The following is a 19,211-nucleotide window of genomic DNA, read 5'->3' on the forward strand; positions in this document are numbered from 1 at the left end:
CCCTACCTAATGCCGGCAAGGCCCAGAGGGCAGCACTTGGCCCAGCTGCACTGGGAAAAAAAGGGGCTGTTGTTTCTTCTTCTTTATGAAATATTTGGGGTTTTTGGCTCTTATTGCAGGAAGGAAGAAATGAGAACCTTTCATTTCCTTACCTGGCCTTCCAGTTGTTCTCTTCCTGTCCAGCAGTTTGTCAGAGCATAACAGAAAACAGATGGTGAAAAAAGGTGGACATACAGAAGCTATGCAAGCCTGAGGCGCTGGCTTCAAATCAAATGGATTTTGTTTGTTTGTTTGTTCGTTTACCTAAATTGCTCCTGGGTGACGCCAGCCCTGCTCATTGGGTGTCCAGCCGGCCAAGAACCAGACTCAGCCCCTGCTCGTGTGTTGATATTGTCAGCTCAGCATTCCTGTAACCAGGCTCTGGGTGGCTTCTTCTGTTTCAGAATGGCTACACCCCTTTGCACATCGCTGCCAAGCAGAACCAGGTGGAGGTGGCCCGCAGTCTGCTGCAGTATGGGGGTTCAGCAAACGCCGAGTCGGTGCAAGGTGTGACGCCCCTTCATCTGGCCGCCCAGGAGGGCCATGCAGAGATGGTGGCTCTGCTGCTCTCGAAACAAGCCAATGGCAACCTGGGGAACAAGGTAGACATGGCGTCTTTGGATCTGCCCTGGAGTGCTGGCTAACAACGTGTGGTGTCTGCATATTAAGTATCTATGTGTGCCCAGGTTCTGAGTTAGGGCTGTGTGTGTGTAAACCTTGAAACAGCCCTGTGTACATTTCACCTTCATTTTATAAATGAATAAACAGAGTCAGAAAGGTTGCTTATTCCCGAGATGGCAGGATTCTGAGCCTTTCTGATGCCAAAGCCTTTGCTGATCTTTCTAAACGGATTGACTTAAGGATCTGCAGAAAGATCAATATTAAAATCCATAATACACTTTCCCAAATATAGGCTGGCGCCTACCTTCAGGAGTACATTCTATCATTTGGGACTAAATATTCTATGTTCTGTGGGGGAAAGATATTTTAAAACTACTGACCTATACACTGGGAGTTCTTACTCCAGCGATAATAGGTGAGGATAAAGCCTTCTAAAATTGCACACACATCTGGGGAGGAAGGGTGTGTGAGCAGTTTTCTGGGTGAAGTGTTCAGTGTTTCTCAGCTTCTCAAAGGAATGTGTGACCCAAAAAAAGACTAAAAATCACTTCTTTTTTAAATAACAGTTTTATCAAAATATAAATACCTAGAAGGCACCCTTTCAAACTCTACAATTCAATGTGTTTTAGTATTTTTACAGAATTCAGCAGCCTATGATCTAATTCTAGAACACTTTCATCACCCCCAAAGGGAACCCCGTACCTGTTGGCAGTCACTTCCCATTTCCCCCAGAGCCCCCGGTCCCTCACAACCGCGAATCTTTCAGTCTCTAGGAATTTGTCTGTTCTGGACATTTCATGTAAGTGGAACCATGCAATGTGAACAACCACTTCTTCGATGATAAATTCATATAGCAAATACTCAGAAAGGCAAGCATTTTCAGGGCAACTTAAGGTTTCTTAAAAACCTGTAGATTTTGGCCGGGCGCAGTGGCTCAAGCCTGTAATCCCAGCACTTTGGGAGGCCGAGACGGGTGGATCACGAGGTCAGGAGATCGAGACTATCCTGGCTAACACGGTGAAACCCCGTCTCTACTAAAAAATACAAAAAACTAGCCGGGCGTGGTGGCGGGCACCTGTAGTCCCAGCTACTCGGGAGGCTGAGGCAGGAGAATGGCGTGAACCCGGGAGGCGGAGCTTGCAGTGAGCTGAAGTGAGCTGAGATCCGGCCACTGCACTCCAGCCCGGGCGGCAGAGCGAGACTCCATCTCAAAAAAAAAAAAAGAAAAAAAAAAACAAAAACCTGTAGATTTTGTACAAAATCTGGCACATTTTGTACAAATTTGAACAGTTGACCCCCAATGAGGGAACCGTTCTGGTAGGACCATTATATCTCATGGCATTCTGGGTTCCTTCACTGCCCCACTTAATGGGAGCTTTGACAGGAGGCAGTAAGGTGACTGGTAACCCACTCTGTCATCCACACGCCGCCCTCACAAGGCAGATTATTGGTGTTAGCTCAAGAATGAGGCAGAGCGCCTGCCTGAGAGGCTGACACAGTCACTCCTCAACTGAGGACTGTTCTCATTTGAGCCATCCCCGGTCTGCCTGCAGGACAGGCCCGCCAGTTCTGGCCGCAGTGGCATGTGGTGGGGTGTCATGACTACCCACAAGCCTCTGGTCAGCCTGCAGGATGTGCAGAAGGCAGAGGAGGGCAAGTGGAGTCCCGTAGAGGGGACATGGTCTGTGCCTGCAGAGAAATCCAGTTTTGTTGGTCCCACGTTAGCAAAGGGTATTGAGGCAAAGTCCAGGGGAGAGAAGACTTTTCTGATATTTTCCTGTGGGTGCCCACATGTCAAACAACATCTCTGATACCTTACTGCCTTCCTGAGGAAGCTGTGATGCCATGTGCAAGAATATGGTCCATTCACTCCTGGTGGGATGCTTTGCCTTCTTGACCATGCCAGCACTGGCTGTGCAGTGATAACAGTATGGTACTTTATTTATTTATTTATTTATTTATTTATTTATTTATTTATCTATCTATTTAAGATGGAGTCTTGCTCTGTCACCCAGTCTGAAGTGCAGTGGTGCGATCTCGGCTCACTGCAACCTCTGCCTCCCAGGTTCAAGTGATTCTCCTGCCTCAGCCACCCAAGCAGCTGGGATTACAGGCATGAGCTACCATGCCCTGCTTATTTTTGTATTTTTAGTAAAGATGGGGGTCTAACCATGTTGGCCAGGCTGGTCTCGAACTCCTGACCTTAGGTGATCCACCCGCCTTGGCCTTCCAAAGTGCTGGGATGACAGGCATGTGCTGCCGCACCCAGCCAGCGTGCTTCATTTAAACAGCACTGTGTGCCTCTCAATGTGCTTCACCTGTGCTTTCTCCAGCACTCCTCACCTTGCCCCTGAGATGGATCCATGATAACCCCTATTGTCTAGATTAGGAAACCAAGGCTACAGGGCTCTGAAATTCACCATGGAAATAGGGCATTCTTTATTGGGCAGTCCATAAAGCACCAACACTGGGAAAGTGCCATAAAGTTCATCTAGATCAGAAGTCAGCAAACTATGGGCCCATGGGCCAAATCTGGCCCACCACTTGTTTGTGTAAATAAAGTTTTATTGGAACACAGCCATGCCCATTCATTTAAATGTTAGTCATACAGAGACATGGCCAAAAATATTGATCATCTGGCCCTTAACAGAAAAAGTTGCCAACCCGTGGTCTAGTGTAACCACCTTACTTTTTAGATAAGGACATTGGGGCCCAGAACAAGAAGAGCTTTGCCTAGAGCCAAATAACTAGTTGGTGACTGCAAAGTCAGCTTCAGCTCCCAGACCTCAGAGCTCTTTCCTTGTGGCCTGGAATTCTTTACTTGCTAGAAGGTAATGAACGTCTTTTTCTTTGCAGAGTGGACTCACTCCCCTCCATCTGGTAGCACAAGAAGGCCACGTTCCAGTGGCAGACGTGCTGATCAAACATGGCGTCATGGTGGATGCCACCACCCGGGTAAGGCAGGCAGCCAGAACATCAGTCTGTGTGGACTCCTTGCTCACACTTCAGAACTGAATCTTCCACGGGGCTTTGAAACCCCGAAGACCCAGTGGAACATTCTTCCCTGCCACTTCCTAGAGCGGGCAGTGGAGTTTGAAAACGCTACTCCTCATTATCTTACTTTCTCATTGGGGATTTTTAAAGTTTGCTAGACCTTTGAGCCTCTGCAGTGAGAAAGTGGGACGAATGTTTAATCATGACTCTAAGACCTGTCTAATACGAGTAGCCAGCATGTCAAAATGTCAAGTTTCCCCAGATTCACACAAAAGCTTAGCACCTTTTCTTCCAGCACTTGGTTAAATTCAGTTCAACTTCCTTTGAACCTCTGATGTGTGCAAGGAGCTATGTGAATGGAATCTGCCGTCAAGGCGTCTGCAGTTTGGTGTGGAGGTGATTGCTAGGGACAGGAAGGAAGAGCGTAATTTGATATTTACTCTTAAGAGAGGAGCTGGGAGCACAGAGGGCAGACAGGGTGTTTTCAGTCGGTGAGAGGAGGCGGGCTTCATGGAAGAAGCCACATTTTGTTTCTTTTCCCCACAAGGGAACCATATTAAAAGGAAGAGACAGTGACAGTACCAGGAACTCCTGCCCCCTCCAGAGTAGCACAGAAATGCCAGCAACAATGTTATGCTGAAGTCACCCTGAGAAAAGTCTGGAAACTGTGTTTTGTCTCCAACTGCCTGCAGCTTCCACAGGAATCTGCTTAAAATCTAAGAATGTTCTGGATCTTTGAGGCTTCACTTGCGGGCCCTGTTTAGTCTTTTGGGGTCCTGCACCAAGAGACCCTGTCCTGTGGGTTAGAATGGCCTTGAGGATCCCAAAGTCACCCCATTATGGGAAGGACCTGTGCTTGGGTGGTCTCTGGAATCTGGCATCAGCTTCCCGGGACACTTGGGACCAAAGAGCTCAGAGGGCCTTGGCCTGCCTGCCCACAGGAAGCATTACCACAAAATTCAGCAGGACAGACTCCTTGAACAGCCCAGACTCACATGAGCAAATGTCCCAAGCCCGTGCATTTCAATAAGCAATGACCAGTTCCCGTAAATTCCATCACGCCACAACTAAGTCACTTGGACAGCCTTTTGGGGATTTTTCAATGGGATTTCAGCTTTCTAATGGAAATAAGCCTGTTGTCATTGGAGTGAACATGACCTCACATCCCCATCTGCCCTCATCTCAGCGCCCTTCCCAGGCCTGAAGGCTATTTCTTCCTCTTGAAATAGCCCCCCTGGGATTCTGTGATGCTGCTCTCTCCAGGTTTCCCTCTCCCTCTTTTCTGCCTCGGCCTCACGCCCTCGGCCCCACTTTTCACCCTCCACTTTATCCTGGGGGACCTCACTCACCTCCAAAGCTCTCAGATCTCCCATGCACTGACGACCGCAGCATAGCCCTTTTCTTGTGGTTCAGTGTCCATTTTCCAGTTGCCAGGTTGACATCTCCCCTTGGGTCTCCCACAAGCATCTCAGCCTGGTGGTCTCTGCCCAGCAGCAGCCATTCAGCTTCTCAGTGTCCGCCTTCAAGGGGCTCCCTGTCCATTCTCTCTTTGAATCGGCTTCTTTGGGAAGGATTTCATGTGATGCCCGGCTCAGGAGAGCTCTGGTCACTCCTTCTCATCTGCTTTTCAGATGGGCTACACTCCCCTCCATGTGGCCAGTCACTACGGGAACATCAAGCTGGTGAAGTTTCTGCTGCAGCACCAGGCAGATGTAAATGCCAAGACCAAGGTACAGGGATGCCCTAGCCCCGACTCCTGCACTGACCCTTCTCCATGCCACATCAGGGTGCAGCCAGAGCTGCTGCTCTGGGCCCCTAGGGGTTCCACCACAGTTGACCGTGGACGCTGAAGGAAGAAAGGGGGAAATGCATTTTATTAATGTCCCATTTCGAAGATGGACAGGCACTATCATGTGTAGGCAGGTCTCTGTCTAATGGTTGGCTAACCCTGCCAAAATGTCTGCTTGCTTTGCAGCTAGGATACAGCCCCCTGCACCAGGCAGCCCAGCAGGGACACACAGACATCGTGACTCTGCTTCTGAAAAACGGTGCTTCCCCAAACGAGGTCAGCTCGGTGAGTACACTCTCTCTCCTGAGTTTAGAAAACTGCTCCCTGTGGCAGCAGCCCTGGGTGACCTCCCCTAACCGTAGAGGTTAATGCACGTGTCTGGGGCCTGGACGGGGCCGCAAGACCCTAAAGCCATAGCTACCTTGAATACCCTGGGGATGGGGCGCTGTGATCAGTTCCTCTTTCTGGTAAATTGATCATTTTCCTTTTAAGCACCATTTTCCCTCCTCTTTTATGTTTATTAAAATATCCTTTTTGAGTGCGGGTGCAGTGGCTCACGCCTGTAATCACAGCACTTTGGGAGGCTAAGGAGGGAGGATTGCTTGAGGGCAGGAGTTCAAGACCAGCCTGGGCAACACAGTGAGTGCCTGAATCTACAAAAAAAAATGTTTTAATTACGTGGATGTGGTGACACATATTAGCTGTAGTCCCAGCTAACTGGGAGGCTGAAGTGGGAGGACAGCCTGAGTCCAGGAGGTTGAGGCTGCAGGGAGTTGTGATTGTGCCACTGCAGTTCAGTGTCCATTTTCCAGTTGCCCACTTGACAGCCAGCCTGGAAGACAGAGCAAGACCTTGTGTCTTTATATATATATATATACACATACACACACACACAGACATATACATATATATATGCACATACACACATATATACCATATATATAAATATTTGTTGAAACCCATTCTAAAATATGTGAAACTGTTTTCAATATGGTGCAAGTGAACATAATTCAAAGTCCTGGGTGGTTCCTGATCTTTCAGGGCTCGAGGTTATCTTTAGTGACATCAGCAATCATTGTTCACTATGAGCTTTCTCATCTGACCATGCGGAGGTTCTATGAAATTATCTCCGTGTTTGCTTCTATCTCTGAAATAATGTGGACCCCCTTGACTTGGTGCGATGGCTCACACCTGTAATCCCAGCACTTTGGGAGGCCGAGGCAGGTGGATCACTTGAGGTCAGGAGTTAGAGACCAGCCTGGCCAACACTCCAGGGCGAGTGTCTCTATTAAAAATACAAAAAAAATGAGCCGAGTGAGGTGACAGGCACTGTAGTCCCAGCTACTCGGGAAGCTGAGGCACAAGAACCACTTGAGTCCAGGAGGCAGAAGTTACAGTGAGCCTAGATTGCGCCACTGCACTCCAGCCTGGGCGACAGAGTGAGACTCTGTCTCACACACACACACAAAAGTGGATCCTTGATTGTAGATGGGATTGCAGAAATTGCAGCTGCAGCTGGGCTTGAATCTGAATGGAGCCCAAGGCACATCCTAGAAGTAGAGAAGTCAAAAGAAAATCAAGCCTCGGTATCCATTTATGATCACATAGCTCTTTCTCTTCGAATCAAAGTGGAAAGTATGCCCTTGCTGTGTTTCTGGTGATTTGTGATTTCAGAGTATTCCGATTAGAGTTCATTGAAGTATATGGATTAATTCAACTACTTTAATACCCCATCGCTGGCACCTAAGAACAGACTTTGGGAGCAGCAAGCAGCCTCCCTCTGTCCTCATCTTCCTAAAATTGCATCTGCTAACTTCCTGACCTCCTTCCCGGTGGGTACCCACTTGGCAGAGCCTGACTTCTCCTTGGGAGATTTCCTCTGCTGGGTTGCAAGGCCCCACACTTGACACTGCAGATCGAAAGCACCCCTGCCCTCCCTCCTCCCACACCCATCTCTGGGTGCTGCTGCTAACACACATCTAGGCACACACACGTGCAGGGATCTCGTTCTGGGCCCCACGGTGACATCTGTCCACTCAGGTTCTCCTGAACAACTAGAAGGTGAACTCGATCTGTGTCTAAGGGGCCAGCCCCGCCTGCTAGACTCCATCCTCTTACTGCACCCGGGCTGCTCTTTTCCCAGGATGGAACCACACCTCTGGCCATAGCCAAGCGCTTGGGCTACATTTCTGTCACCGACGTGCTCAAGGTCGTCACGGATGAAACCAGTTTCGTGGTATGTCTGCCTCTCCCCCGCACCCACCCCGGACACACTCAACCTGGCGCAGAGGCGTCCCCGGGGTTACTCTGGAAGTGGGGTGCGTTCTGGGGCTCCAGGACGCCGGTCGGAGGCGCAGCGCCCGACGGGTGGGAACTTGTCCTCCTTCCAGCGGGGCTGTGCTGCCACCTAGCGGCCTGAGGACTCGGGGCAGGACCAGCATTCCGAGCAGCAGCGGAGTGGATGGGGTTTGGGGAGATGGGAAGCCAGTTTTCCCGGGTTCCATCTCAGTGGTTCCTGCCCGGCAGCTTCCAGGCTGAGCGCCTCCTCCTTCCGTTTTTCTGCATTTGGGGCACACCCCACAGGCGTGACCAGGGAGCCGCTGGGCTGGTAAAAAATGCGTGTGGCTCTAGTTTGGGTTGAGTTATCTGCTTTTTCTCCTTTTAGTTAGTCAGTGATAAGCATCGGATGAGTTTCCCTGAGACAGTTGATGAGATCCTGGATGTCTCGGAAGATGAAGGTAAAGTTGGGGTAATGAGCCCAGGCTGGTGGGGACAGAGGGGCTCTGGGCACCCTCCAAGTGGGCTTCCTGCCACCTGCCGGCTTTGTCCTCTTACAACACGCCCAAGAGCTGTAGATGGACACTGAAAGTGGGGAGACCTGCTTTTTATAGCTGTTGTCTATTATCAAAAATACTACTCTGTTAATACAATCTTAGATGAAAGAACATTGACTAAATTTAAAATTCCATGAAGTTTCAAAAACACATGTGTGTTTGCATAGATTATGGATGTGTATCAAATTGGAGCGTGGTTCTACTCAGACCAACTCTCAGCGCCATGAGGAACTGTAATAAAATTCTGCCTGGTTCTTTCTTTGTGCTTTGAATGAATACTAAGTGGATTATTCAAAATCTGTGAGAATGCCTTTTAAGCTGCACTTCAACCACATAGCGGGTCAGTAGGTGTTGGGTTATTTCTGTGATTATGAAATTACTATAGTCTAGCTGGGTGCCTGGGTTCATGCCTGTAATCCCAGAATTTTGGGCAGCCGAGGTTGGAGGATTGCTTGAGGCTAGGAGTTCAAGACCAGACTTGGGCAATATAGGGAGACCCCCGTCTCTACAAAAAAATTGGAACTAAAAATTAGTGAGCTGTAATCACCCCACTGCACTCCAGCCTGGGTGACAGAGCCAGACCCTGTCTCTAAAAGAAAAAGAAAGAAATTACTATAGTCTCAGCTTTTATGAACTACAGAATGCTTCCAGTATTTTCCTACCCCCAACAAACCTTATTTTATCACTAATTAGATGGGGATATTGAGTAGTAGGGTCCTCAACTCCGGGGATGTTGAATAGTGGGGTGGGCTGGATCAGCTCGGTGGTCCTTTCCATCTGGGTTATTCCATGGTTGTATAACTTTGTCAACTAGAGAAGCAGAGCTGTCTGGTGCTCCTTTGGATAATATATGTCTCTCGCTTTAACTGCCTTCAATGTGGTCCTTCTTTCAACTCTGCTCTCCTTTGCTTTCCAGGAACTGCTCATATAACTATAATGGGTATGGAACGCTTTCTGTTTCTGTGGTCTTTTCTCACTAGAGTGCATTTCACCCTAAGCAACCCAGATGCTCACTAATCCATTCCTGCTTTCCATCTTCCTCTGACAGCTAATAATCTGGAGCTCAACTAAACCAAGGAATTCACACCCATGAGACCCATGCCTGGCAGGCAGCTCCTGCCGGCCCATCTCTGTGTCTGTGCCCATGCCACCATGTTTGTGATCATAACTGCATGAGCTGTTGTTCTTCCATCCTGTCAGCTCCAGATCACAAGCCATGGTGCTCACTGCTGGGTGGCATTGAATGACCCCTCAAGGTTGAGGGCCGGGGCTCCAGCTCCAGTTCAAACTAGGAGAGAGAAACAAAGGGGCAGTCAGAGGTGCAGGCAGCTGATTGACCCATAGTTTGAACCTCTTTGTGATGGGCTTTGGAAGTAATGAGGTTTTGGCTGCCATGGTTACAGAAAATTCTCCAGCCCTTTGAATTGAGTGGGTCCAGTTCCACTGTAGTTTATTCTTCTATTGGTGTGGAGTGGAAAAGAGCAGTAGCAGTTCCTTCTTTGGTGTCATTGCACCCAAAAAGGGCTGTTTTGAATTGAAATTAAATGAAGAAAGTTCTTTCTGGCTGTGTCTCTGGCTTCCTGCAAAGCGTCAGGCATCTAAGATGTCAGGAGCTGGCTGCCCTGCTCTCTATCCCAGAGCTGGAAGACCAGGACTGGGCAAAGACATTGCTCCCGGTCTCCTTGCAGCATCAAGGCCTTCCCCACTCCTCAGGAGCAAGCTCTGAGAGGCGGAGTGGGAACAGAGCTTTTTAAAAAGAAAGAGGGACTCTTCTCCCTCTACCCTGTCACTCACTTGAGCTCTTGCTGTTTCAGGGGAAGAACTCATCGGCTCCAAGGCTGAGAGGCCGGATTCCAGGGATGTCGATGAAGAGAGGGAGCTCCTGGATTTTGTGCCAAAGCTAGACCAAGTGTGAGCAGTGCTCCTGGGAGGGTCCCTAGGAGGATGCCGAGGTGTAGCACTGTGGCTCAGAGCAGGGATTCCAGAGGGAGGAAGGGCACAGCAGGCCAGGTGTTGGGCATGCTGGCCGCAGAGAGAGACAGTTTGCACCTTAGGATGCGCTAGCTGTGCACCTGAGCCACCAGGGCAGGAGGAGGCCTTCCTCACACCATGCTGCCTGGATGCCTCTCTGCTCCTCTTCTAGTCTCCCCTCCTTTCCCAGGCTCCCCTCATTCACAGCCTTATATCCATACCCCCTCTCCCTCTTATGAACACTCAACTTCTCATTCAAAAGTTGAGGAAGATGGCCGGGCACGGTGGCTCACACCTGTAATCCCAGCAGTTTGGGAGACTGAGGCAGGAGGATCACCTGAGGTCAGGAGTTCATGACCAACCTGACCAACATGGTGAAACCCCGTCTCTACTAAAAATACAGAAAAATAGCTGAATGTGGCAGTGCGCATCTATAGTCCCAGGTACTTGGGAGGCTGAGGCAGGAGAACTGCTTGAACCCGGGAGGTGGAGGTTGCAGTGAGCCAAGATTGTGCCACTGTATTCCAGCCTGGGCAATGAGAGCGAAACTCCATCTCAAAAAAAAAAAAAAAAAAAAAAGGTTGAGGAAGATTCACATTAGAAACTATTGCCAGGCTAAGCTCGAACTCTGACTACATCCCTCTGCCCCTGAGGTATGTTAGGTACAAGCCAGGGGAGATTCAGGTCTGCCTGGACCACATTTCTCATTTCCCCCGTGACTGCTGTGAGTTATCTCACTGTGGGCACAGTGTACACAAGGACATTTTGCAAAGCAATCTAGCATCAATGACTTTGTAGAAAAACTAAGCCCTAGATGTTTTCTGAAAAGATGGAAATGTCCCTGAACAAGCAGGGAGTGAAACCATGGGGCCATTTGCTCCATTTGAATTTGCTAGACATCTGTTAGAAAGAAATACAGAGTTGTAACCCTGACCATAAGGAACTTACGGATTCATTTGGTGGGATCGAAATGCACACCAAGTGGTCATGTAGCAACACAGAAAGATATATTGTTAGCCAGAGCGAGGATTCTGTCAACAGGTTCTAAAGGAGGAGAAAGGGGTGGCGAGTGCAGGTTGGAGTTATTGGGGAGGACTTCATGGAGGAGGAGGTGGTCCTTCCACCAGGTTGTGAAGGGCAGTCAGGCTCCGGAGTGGAAAGCAGGAGGGAGAGACTTGGAGGCAAGAGGAAGAGGAAGCTGTGTGCACATGTGGATCAGCCCTGTGATGTTCTGGTGGTCTTGGCATGCAGGGTGGAATCTCCAGCCATCCCCAGGATTCCCTGTGTCACACCCGAGACAGTGGTGATCAGGTCAGAAGAGCAGGAGCAGGTAAGAAGCTGCTTGTCTGTGGCTTCCCCATGTGGAGAGCATGAGTACCCCGGGACAGTGATTGTTGACGGGTAGCCTGTACGTAGCACAATAGACACTAATAGCTCACATGCCACTCACTGTCCAACTGGCATTCCATGCTTGGATGCCTCATAATGGTGCAACATCGGCGGCATTGGGTGGGCCGCATCTGGGAGAGATGGTCAGATGGGGCCCTATCCTGTGGTGGCTCAGTCCTTGGATGCAGCCCAGGACAGCAGCAGTGAGAAACCTGTGGGTCCTTGACCAGCCCACTATCTTCAACTCTTGGCCTAGGGTAGGAATTCCAGCCAGCAGATGTTTACTGGATTCCTGCTGTGCGCCCTGGACAGGCTCAGGCAGGAGGGCTAGACACCTGCCTCCTGGGAGCCAGGGCCCAACCGGAAAGAGTGGACTCGGACGCATGAACCCAGTTAGCATAGAACCGGGAGGGAGAGCAGGGGAGTGCTCCACTGTGTGGTGTGAGTGCTGGCAGAGTGCAGAGCAGGGAGGCCCTAGCCAGCCCCAGGGTGGCCAGGAGCATCTGTGGAGGAGGTGAGATGTGGGGAGTGGAGAGGATTAGATCAACAAGGGTGAGGGACAAGGATGTTCTGGACTGGGGGAAAAGCAAACATGAAGATCTAGAGAGCACCAAGGCTGGGCTCAGGTCCTGCTGGCTGTGCCAGGGCAGGCTGGCATCCCTGTAGTTGCAGTGTTACCCTAAGGCAAGTCCCTGCTATACAGGTGAGGAAACAGGAAGCCCCACAAGAGTGGGAGTCTGTTGTGTTCACCTCGTGGACTCCAGATGTCCACAGGGCAGGTAGCCCGCCCACAGCTAAGTGGCAAGGCGGTCATGGTGCTGGAATGCAGTGCCCACCCTAGAGGAAGTTGGCCTGCCGAGGGCAGGGCTCCCCGTGGGCAGAGCTGGAAAGAAGGGGGCGGGTCTGCAGCAGATGCAGTGGGCCTGGGGGCCAGGAGTCAGACTGAATGGTGAGGACTGGCTCCATCCATTCCAAGGCTGTGTCCCAGGGTCTTGAGCCCAGGAGAGGCATGGAGGTGGGAGGAAGCTCCTGTCTCCTTTTAGACTCCAGGACAGCCTTGTCTGATAGGGCGGTGGGGTCCCGTGGGAGCACTTTCTCCACGTGGCACCTGGTTTCTAGCAGCAAGGCTCTTCCAAGCCTCCATGCCCTGGCACGGCATCCAGCCGGCCAGGGAGGAAGTGGAACAGGAGGACCTTTTCTCTGTCCTCAGGCATCTAAAGAGTATGATGAGGACTCCCTCATCCCCAGCAGTCCGGCCACCGAGACCTCAGACAACATCAGCCCGGTGGCCAGCCCGGTGCACACAGGGTGAGTGGCGGGCGCAGGGCTCGGGGACTCCTGTCTCTATCTCCCAGAGGGGATCCAGAAGCCCAGCGTGCATCTGCCCCACTCTTAGGTTTCTGGTGAGCTTCATGGTCGATGCCCGGGGTGGTTCCATGAGAGGAAGTCGCCACAACGGCCTGCGAGTGGTGATCCCGCCACGGACGTGCGCAGCGCCCACCCGCATCACCTGCCGCCTGGTCAAGCCCCAGAAGCTCAGCACACCGCCCCCACTGGCCGAGGAGGAGGGCCTGGCCAGCAGGATCATTGCCCTGGGGCCCACAGGGGCACAGTTCCTAAGGTGAGCATGCGCAGGCAGCCCATGTCCTCACCTGTCCCTGTGCCATGGAGGCCACGCCATCTCCACTGTCCTGATGGGGAAACAGAACTGGGTGCTCCTCCCCTTTCCCTGTTCCCAACACACGAAGGCGTCCATAGCCCTGAGAGGGCTTACAACTCTCAGATCTCAGATCAGGCATGATAGCTCATGCCTGTAATTCCAATGCTTTGGGAGGCTGAGGTGAGAGCATCGCTTGAGGCCAGGAGTTTGAGACCAGGCTGGAAAACATAGCAAGACCCCGTCATTGTAAAAAATAAAAAACAAAACCAAAAAAACAACTCTTAAATATTGCGTGACACTAGAGACACTGAGGCCCTGAGGGTCTGACCATTTATGCACTGAGAGTCCCCAGGAAGACAGCCTCCCTGGCTGTTTCCCCTGACGACGAGCGAAGTACCCAGCTCCAGAGGCCTATGGCCCACCTCCCTGAAGCAGCCTGGGCTCCTCCTGGAGCTTTGCTACCCTTCAGGCACCATGGGTGTGATGTGGGGACAGGGCTGACCAGGAGGCCCTGCCTTCTACCTCTGTCCACCCTCCTGGCCCCCCTCAGAGCGGTCACCACAATTTGCAAAGCAGCAAGTTTTCTCATTGACCTTTCTTTGTCCTCAAAGCGTCCCTCCAAAGGAAATGTCATTATGACCAGTTGGTAGATGAGGTTACCCGTCTAGGGATGTCAGATGGATTTTTAGAATTAGGTGCAAGGACAGGATCCTTAGGTCGTTGGAGCAGAGCCCCTGTGAAATGAGACTGGCTCTGCCCTCACTGTTACTGCAAGTCTGGTGGGGAGCAAGCAGGGCTGTGGGAAGCCCGGGGGACCCCCCCACGGGTCTGTTCCACTTAGAGACCTGCCTGTAGGTAGGGCCTCCACGTGGCTGTGGAAGCGTCTTCTCCATCTGGGTGGGAGCCGGCAGCCCCATCCCTCCCTTTGCCCTGCCTGCCCTGTGTGAGCAGCTCCCCACCACCACTGTGTCCTTGCCTCAGCCCTGTAATCGTGGAGATCCCGCACTTTGCCTCTCATGGCCGTGGAGACCGGGAGCTCGTGGTTCTGAGGAGTGAAAACGGCTCCGTGTGGAAGGAGCACAGGAGCCGCTATGGAGAGAGCTATCTGGATCAGATCCTCAACGGGATGGACGAAGGTAGGGGGGCGGATCCCAGCGCTGGGTCCCCTCCTTGCGGAAGAGGGGTTTGAGTTGCACCTTAAAGGTGGTCTTTCAGGGCCACCTGGAGTTTGGGAAGCCCCAAGAGGCTGGAAATGGCCTGGTGTGGACAAGCCCTGGGTCCCCAGGATGTGTGAGGGGATGCTCAGCTGCTGCCTGCAGCCGCATCTGCTCTGCTGGGCCTCTGGGCCTGGGCACTTCTTCTGGCCACTATGCCGCCCGGCACCTGGAGAGGGTGTGTGCACTGGGTCTTGGGGACAAGGAGGCTCTGGGGCCCCTGGAAGGCCTGAACCTGTGCCTGATGTGACTGCGGTGGTGGCCTGTGTATGTGATTCCAGAGCTGGGGAGCCTGGAGGAGCTGGAGAAGAAGAGGGTGTGCCGAATCATCACCACAGACTTCCCGCTGTACTTTGTGATCATGTCGCGGCTCTGCCAGGACTACGACACCATCGGTCCCGAAGGGGGTTCCCTGAAGAGCAAGCTGGTGCCCCTGGTACAGGCAACGTTCCCGGAGAATGCAGTCACCAAGAGAGTGAAGCTGGCTCTGCAGGTGACAGCTCTCCTCCCCGCCAGGTCCTGGGGGTGGACTGAACTCCAGGCCCCCGGGAAGGCCACCCTCTTCCCCAGGACATCCCCACGCTTTTGTCCGGTGCTTTGAAATGCCACAGTGGAGATCTGACTTTAAAGCTCAAAGGAGAGTTGAGTGGGAAGGGGTGAGGCAGAAGCTCCCTAATAAGTTGCATCCATCAAGCTGCATGACCCGGTCTGTGCAGCATGCGGGAACCACATGACCTCTGGTAGCTGACCGTGATGTGAGCAAAGATGCACCAGCCCTGGGAGTAAGAAGCAGAGGAGAGGGGGAGAAAGGGCTCAGGAAGGCGAGCTCCACCATGTCAGTCCTGCAGTCCAATAGCAGAGGGGACCCCATGCACTGACGGCCACTCTCTCTGGGCATGGAGCTGCCTCCCATCTGACTAGCCCCTCTCCTGCTTGGGCCTGAGTGTCCTGCCTCTGTCATTTCACAGGCCCAGCCTGTCCCAGATGAGCTTGTCACTAAGCTCCTGGGCAACCAGGCCACATTCAGCCCCATTGTCACCGTGGAGCCCCGGCGCCGGAAGTTCCACCGCCCCATCGGACTTCGGATCCCGCTACCTCCTTCCTGGACCGACAACCCGAGGGACAGCGGGGAGGGAGACACCACCAGCCTGCGCCTGCTTTGCAGCGTCATTGGTGAGAGGGGCCCCTGTCTCAGACTTGTCTTCTCCACAGCTGCAGTGCTTCCGGAACACAGTAGGGGGTGACACGAGAAGGCGAGGCCAGCAATCCCTTTAGTTTTTGTTGGCTTCCCCGGGAGTGAGGTGCTCTTCCAAGAGGTGGAAGGATGATGCATCTGCATAAAAGTCCATGCCCATGCAGTGGCTCACACCTGTAATCCCAGCACTTTGGGAGGCCGAGGCGGGTGGATCACCTGAGGTCAAGAGTTCGAGACAAGCCTGACCAACATGGAGAAACCCCATCTCTACTAAAAATACAAAAATTAGGCGTGGTGGTGCACGCCTGTAAACCCGGCTACTCCAGAGGCTGAGTCAGGAGAATTGCTTGAACCTGGGAGGTGGAGGTTGCAGTGAGCCGAGATCATTCCACTCCTGGGCAACAAGCATGAAACTCCATCTAAAAAAAAAAAAAAAAAGTCCATGGCCCTGGGGAAGAACCCTCCAAGCCCTAGGAGGAGGGGCGTGCAGGTCGCTAGGAGGTAGAGCAGAGGGTGAGGGTAGGTGTGCCCAGGGCAGCAGACCAAGTGAGCCTCACCCAGTCTCACCTTGCACACCAGGGCCTTAGCATTTTAGTAAGCTCCATCCTTACATCCGGAAGACTGTCCCCAGCCCCGTTTCTGCCGGTGTTACAGGAGGAACAGACCAAGCTCAGTGGGAAGACATAACAGGAACCACCAAACTTGTATATGCCAACGAGTGCGCCAACTTCACCACCAATGTCTCCGCCAGGTGAGACAAGGCCAACCCAGCCCAGCACTGTGTGGGCCATCCTCAGGCCTGAGACTGAGGCTCCCTCACTGTTCCTTCCACGTGGAAGCCTCTGTGACCACAGGTGTGGCAAGAGTAGCCATGGCGTGGTTCATGGGTTGCTTCCATCTGGATGGAAAGGATGCTCTCTGTTGGGCACTTGGGAACACATTGTAACGTGCCCTCCTTTTTAGGTTTTGGCTGTCAGACTGTCCTCGGACCGCTGAGGCTGTGAACTTCGCCACTCTGCTCTACAAAGAGCTCACCGCAGTGCCCTACATGGCCAAATTTGTCATCTTTGCCAAAATGAATGACCCCCGAGAGGGCCGCCTGCGCTGCTACTGCATGACGGATGATAAAGTGGACAAGACCCTGGAGCAGCATGAGAACTTCGTGGAGGTGGCCCGGAGCAGGGACATAGAGGTACGGGGCTGGGCCCTGCACTGCCTCTGGGACAAACCCTCCCGCCATTTCTCCAGAACACCCCTGCCTGGTGCAGGCAGGTAGTCCTCCCTCTGTAGACGAGGGGCTCCACAGCTGTCTCTCTTTGAGACTCCTCTTGAGAAGCATCTTAGATAAGCTTCAGGAAAGCTGAGAGATGCCACCATGCACATATCAGAGGAGGCTGCAGGCTTTTGGTCCAGTGATCTGTGAAAAGAGTTGGCATTTGCAGAAGGTCTTGTGCACCAGGGACTATTAAAAGTGCTGGACAGGCCGGGCGCAGTGGCTCACAGTCATCTCAACACTTTGGGAGGCTGAGGCGGGCGGATCACCTGAGGTCAGGAGTCAGAGACCAGCCTGGCCAACATGGTGAAACCCTGTCTCTACTGAAAATACAAAAATTAGCCAGCGTAGTGGCACAGGCCTATAATAGCAGCTACTCGGGAGGCTGAGACAGGAGAATCACTTGAACCCGGGAGGCAGAGGTTGCAGTGAGCCAAGATTGCACCGCTGCTCTCCAGCCTGGGCGACAGAGCAAGACTCTGTTTTAAAAAACAACAACAACAACAACAAAAACAGTGCTAGCCAGCTGGGTATGGTGGTGGGGGGCAAGAAACAAAACAAAAAACAAACAAACAAAAGTGCTGGCCAGGCTCAATGGCTCATGCCTATAATCCCAACACTTTGGAAGGCTGAGGCAGGAGGATCGCTTTGAGCCCAGGAGTTTGAGACCAGCCTGGGCAACATAGTGAGATACCATCTCTATTAAACAAATAACTAAAAATGTTTTTCTTGCATAATCTCATTTAATTCTCATATTTGTGGGTACCTTTATTATTCCTTATTTAGGTATTAAGAAACTGAGGCTGAGAGGTTAAGTAATGTGCCCATGGTCACACAGCTAAGTGAGTGGTCGAGACAGGATTTATCCAGGTCATCTCTGGCCCCAGAGTCCACACTGTGACCTGCTGTGCTAGAGTTTCAGTAGCACCCAGGTGAGGAGGCAGAGGAAAGGGCTCAACAGATAATGTGCCGAGTGAAGGCATGGGGGCTAGGTCTGAACCGGTTCCCTATCCTAAGAGACCCACTTGGTTTAAGATGTGTTGTAAGCTAGCAGTGATCTAAGCCTCAGGATCTGTGCTGAGTTTTCCTGGGGAAGGCTGGGGGCCCCGTAGAACAAGCGCAGGACTGGAACCTTGGTTCTAATCCTGTCTTAGGCACTAATGAGGCAAACTGGTTTTTCTCTTTGGGCCTCAATTTTCTCAGCTGTCAAATGGGTTAATGATAACTTCTCAGTTGAAAGCTTTATATATACACAGTAGGGACCATTATTATGGGTGAGATTAAAATAGAGCAAGTGCTTTCCAGCTCTTCTCATGAACAAAGCATCTTTGGACAGATGTAAAAACAGAACCTTGGTTTTATTTTTAGAAACAGGATCTCAGTCTGTTGCCCAGGCTGGAGTGCAGTGGTGGCATCATAGCCCACTGCAGCCTCAAACTCCTGGCCTCCAGTGATCCTCCTGCCTCAGCATCCCATGTAGCTGGGACTACAGGCACTTGCCACCACATCTGGCTAATTTTTATCTTTTTTTTTTGTAAAGATGGGGATCTCCTTGTGTTGCCCAGGCTGGTCTCAAACTCCTGAACTCAAGCCATCTTCCCACTTTGGCCTTCTAAAATGGAGGGATTACAGGCATGAGCCCAGAACCAGGATTTTTTGTTGGTGGTGGTAGTGGTTTTTTTGTTTGTTTGTTTGTTTTTCAGAAACTGTGTTATGATATTCAAGTGACGTTTTGGAGTACTTGATAGCAATTCTCATCAACATCTCAGGGATATTAGAAGATCCCTACATATAACAAAATCCACTGAAGTCAGGAAGCATGCCTCATTGATCACAATTTTAGAAATAAAGCCTTTCCCAAAACAAACAGTAGATTTCTCAGCACACATCCCCATGCCTCTTGCTGTGGCAGGGTGTGTCTCGGAGAGGGAAGGACCGAAGGTTGAAGGTGGGACATCTGGGCCCTTCTCTCCCTGACAAGCTGTATCTGCTTTTCCTCTCCTGTAGGTGTTGGAAGGAATGTCCCTCTTTGCAGAACTCTCTGGGAACCTGGTGCCTGTGAAGAAAGCTGCCCAGCAGCGGAGCTTCCACTTCCAGTCATTTCGGGAGAACCGTCTGGCCATACCTGTAAAGGTGCCGGCACCCTCTGGCTGGCCTCTCCTCTGGGTCTAGGAAGTTGGGGAGGCAGAATTCTCTAAGCCAGACAGCCCAGTGGCCTAGAAAAGGGCCCCT

At 51.7% G+C, this 19,211-nt stretch overlaps 1 protein-coding gene across 2 annotated transcripts in view; it reads left to right on the forward strand.

Moving 5' to 3' along the window:
• Positions 1-19,211, forward strand: part of ANK1 (ankyrin 1) — a 243,957-nt gene that overhangs the window by 186,067 nt on the left and 38,679 nt on the right. The window contains exons 17-33 of one of the 2 annotated variants that reach the window (XM_010371812.2): positions 444-641; positions 3,517-3,615; positions 5,286-5,384; positions 5,630-5,728; positions 7,587-7,679; positions 8,109-8,181; positions 9,194-9,217; positions 10,092-10,188; positions 11,500-11,578; positions 12,848-12,945; positions 13,034-13,258; positions 14,279-14,433; positions 14,793-15,004; positions 15,480-15,684; positions 16,361-16,457; positions 16,670-16,898; positions 18,987-19,112. In XM_010371812.2, the coding sequence (XP_010370114.2) occupies positions 444-641; positions 3,517-3,615; positions 5,286-5,384; positions 5,630-5,728; positions 7,587-7,679; positions 8,109-8,181; positions 9,194-9,217; positions 10,092-10,188; positions 11,500-11,578; positions 12,848-12,945; positions 13,034-13,258; positions 14,279-14,433; positions 14,793-15,004; positions 15,480-15,684; positions 16,361-16,457; positions 16,670-16,898; positions 18,987-19,112 (2,208 nt within the window). The remainder of the gene's footprint in view (positions 1-443; positions 642-3,516; positions 3,616-5,285; positions 5,385-5,629; positions 5,729-7,586; positions 7,680-8,108; positions 8,182-9,193; positions 9,218-10,091; positions 10,189-11,499; positions 11,579-12,847; positions 12,946-13,033; positions 13,259-14,278; positions 14,434-14,792; positions 15,005-15,479; positions 15,685-16,360; positions 16,458-16,669; positions 16,899-18,986; positions 19,113-19,211) is intronic. The other variant, XM_010371821.2, reaches the window with a different exon arrangement.

This window comes from Rhinopithecus roxellana, chromosome 9, assembly GCF_007565055.1.
Source record: "Rhinopithecus roxellana isolate Shanxi Qingling chromosome 9, ASM756505v1, whole genome shotgun sequence".
Classification (NCBI taxonomy): Eukaryota; Metazoa; Chordata; class Mammalia; order Primates; family Cercopithecidae; genus Rhinopithecus; species Rhinopithecus roxellana.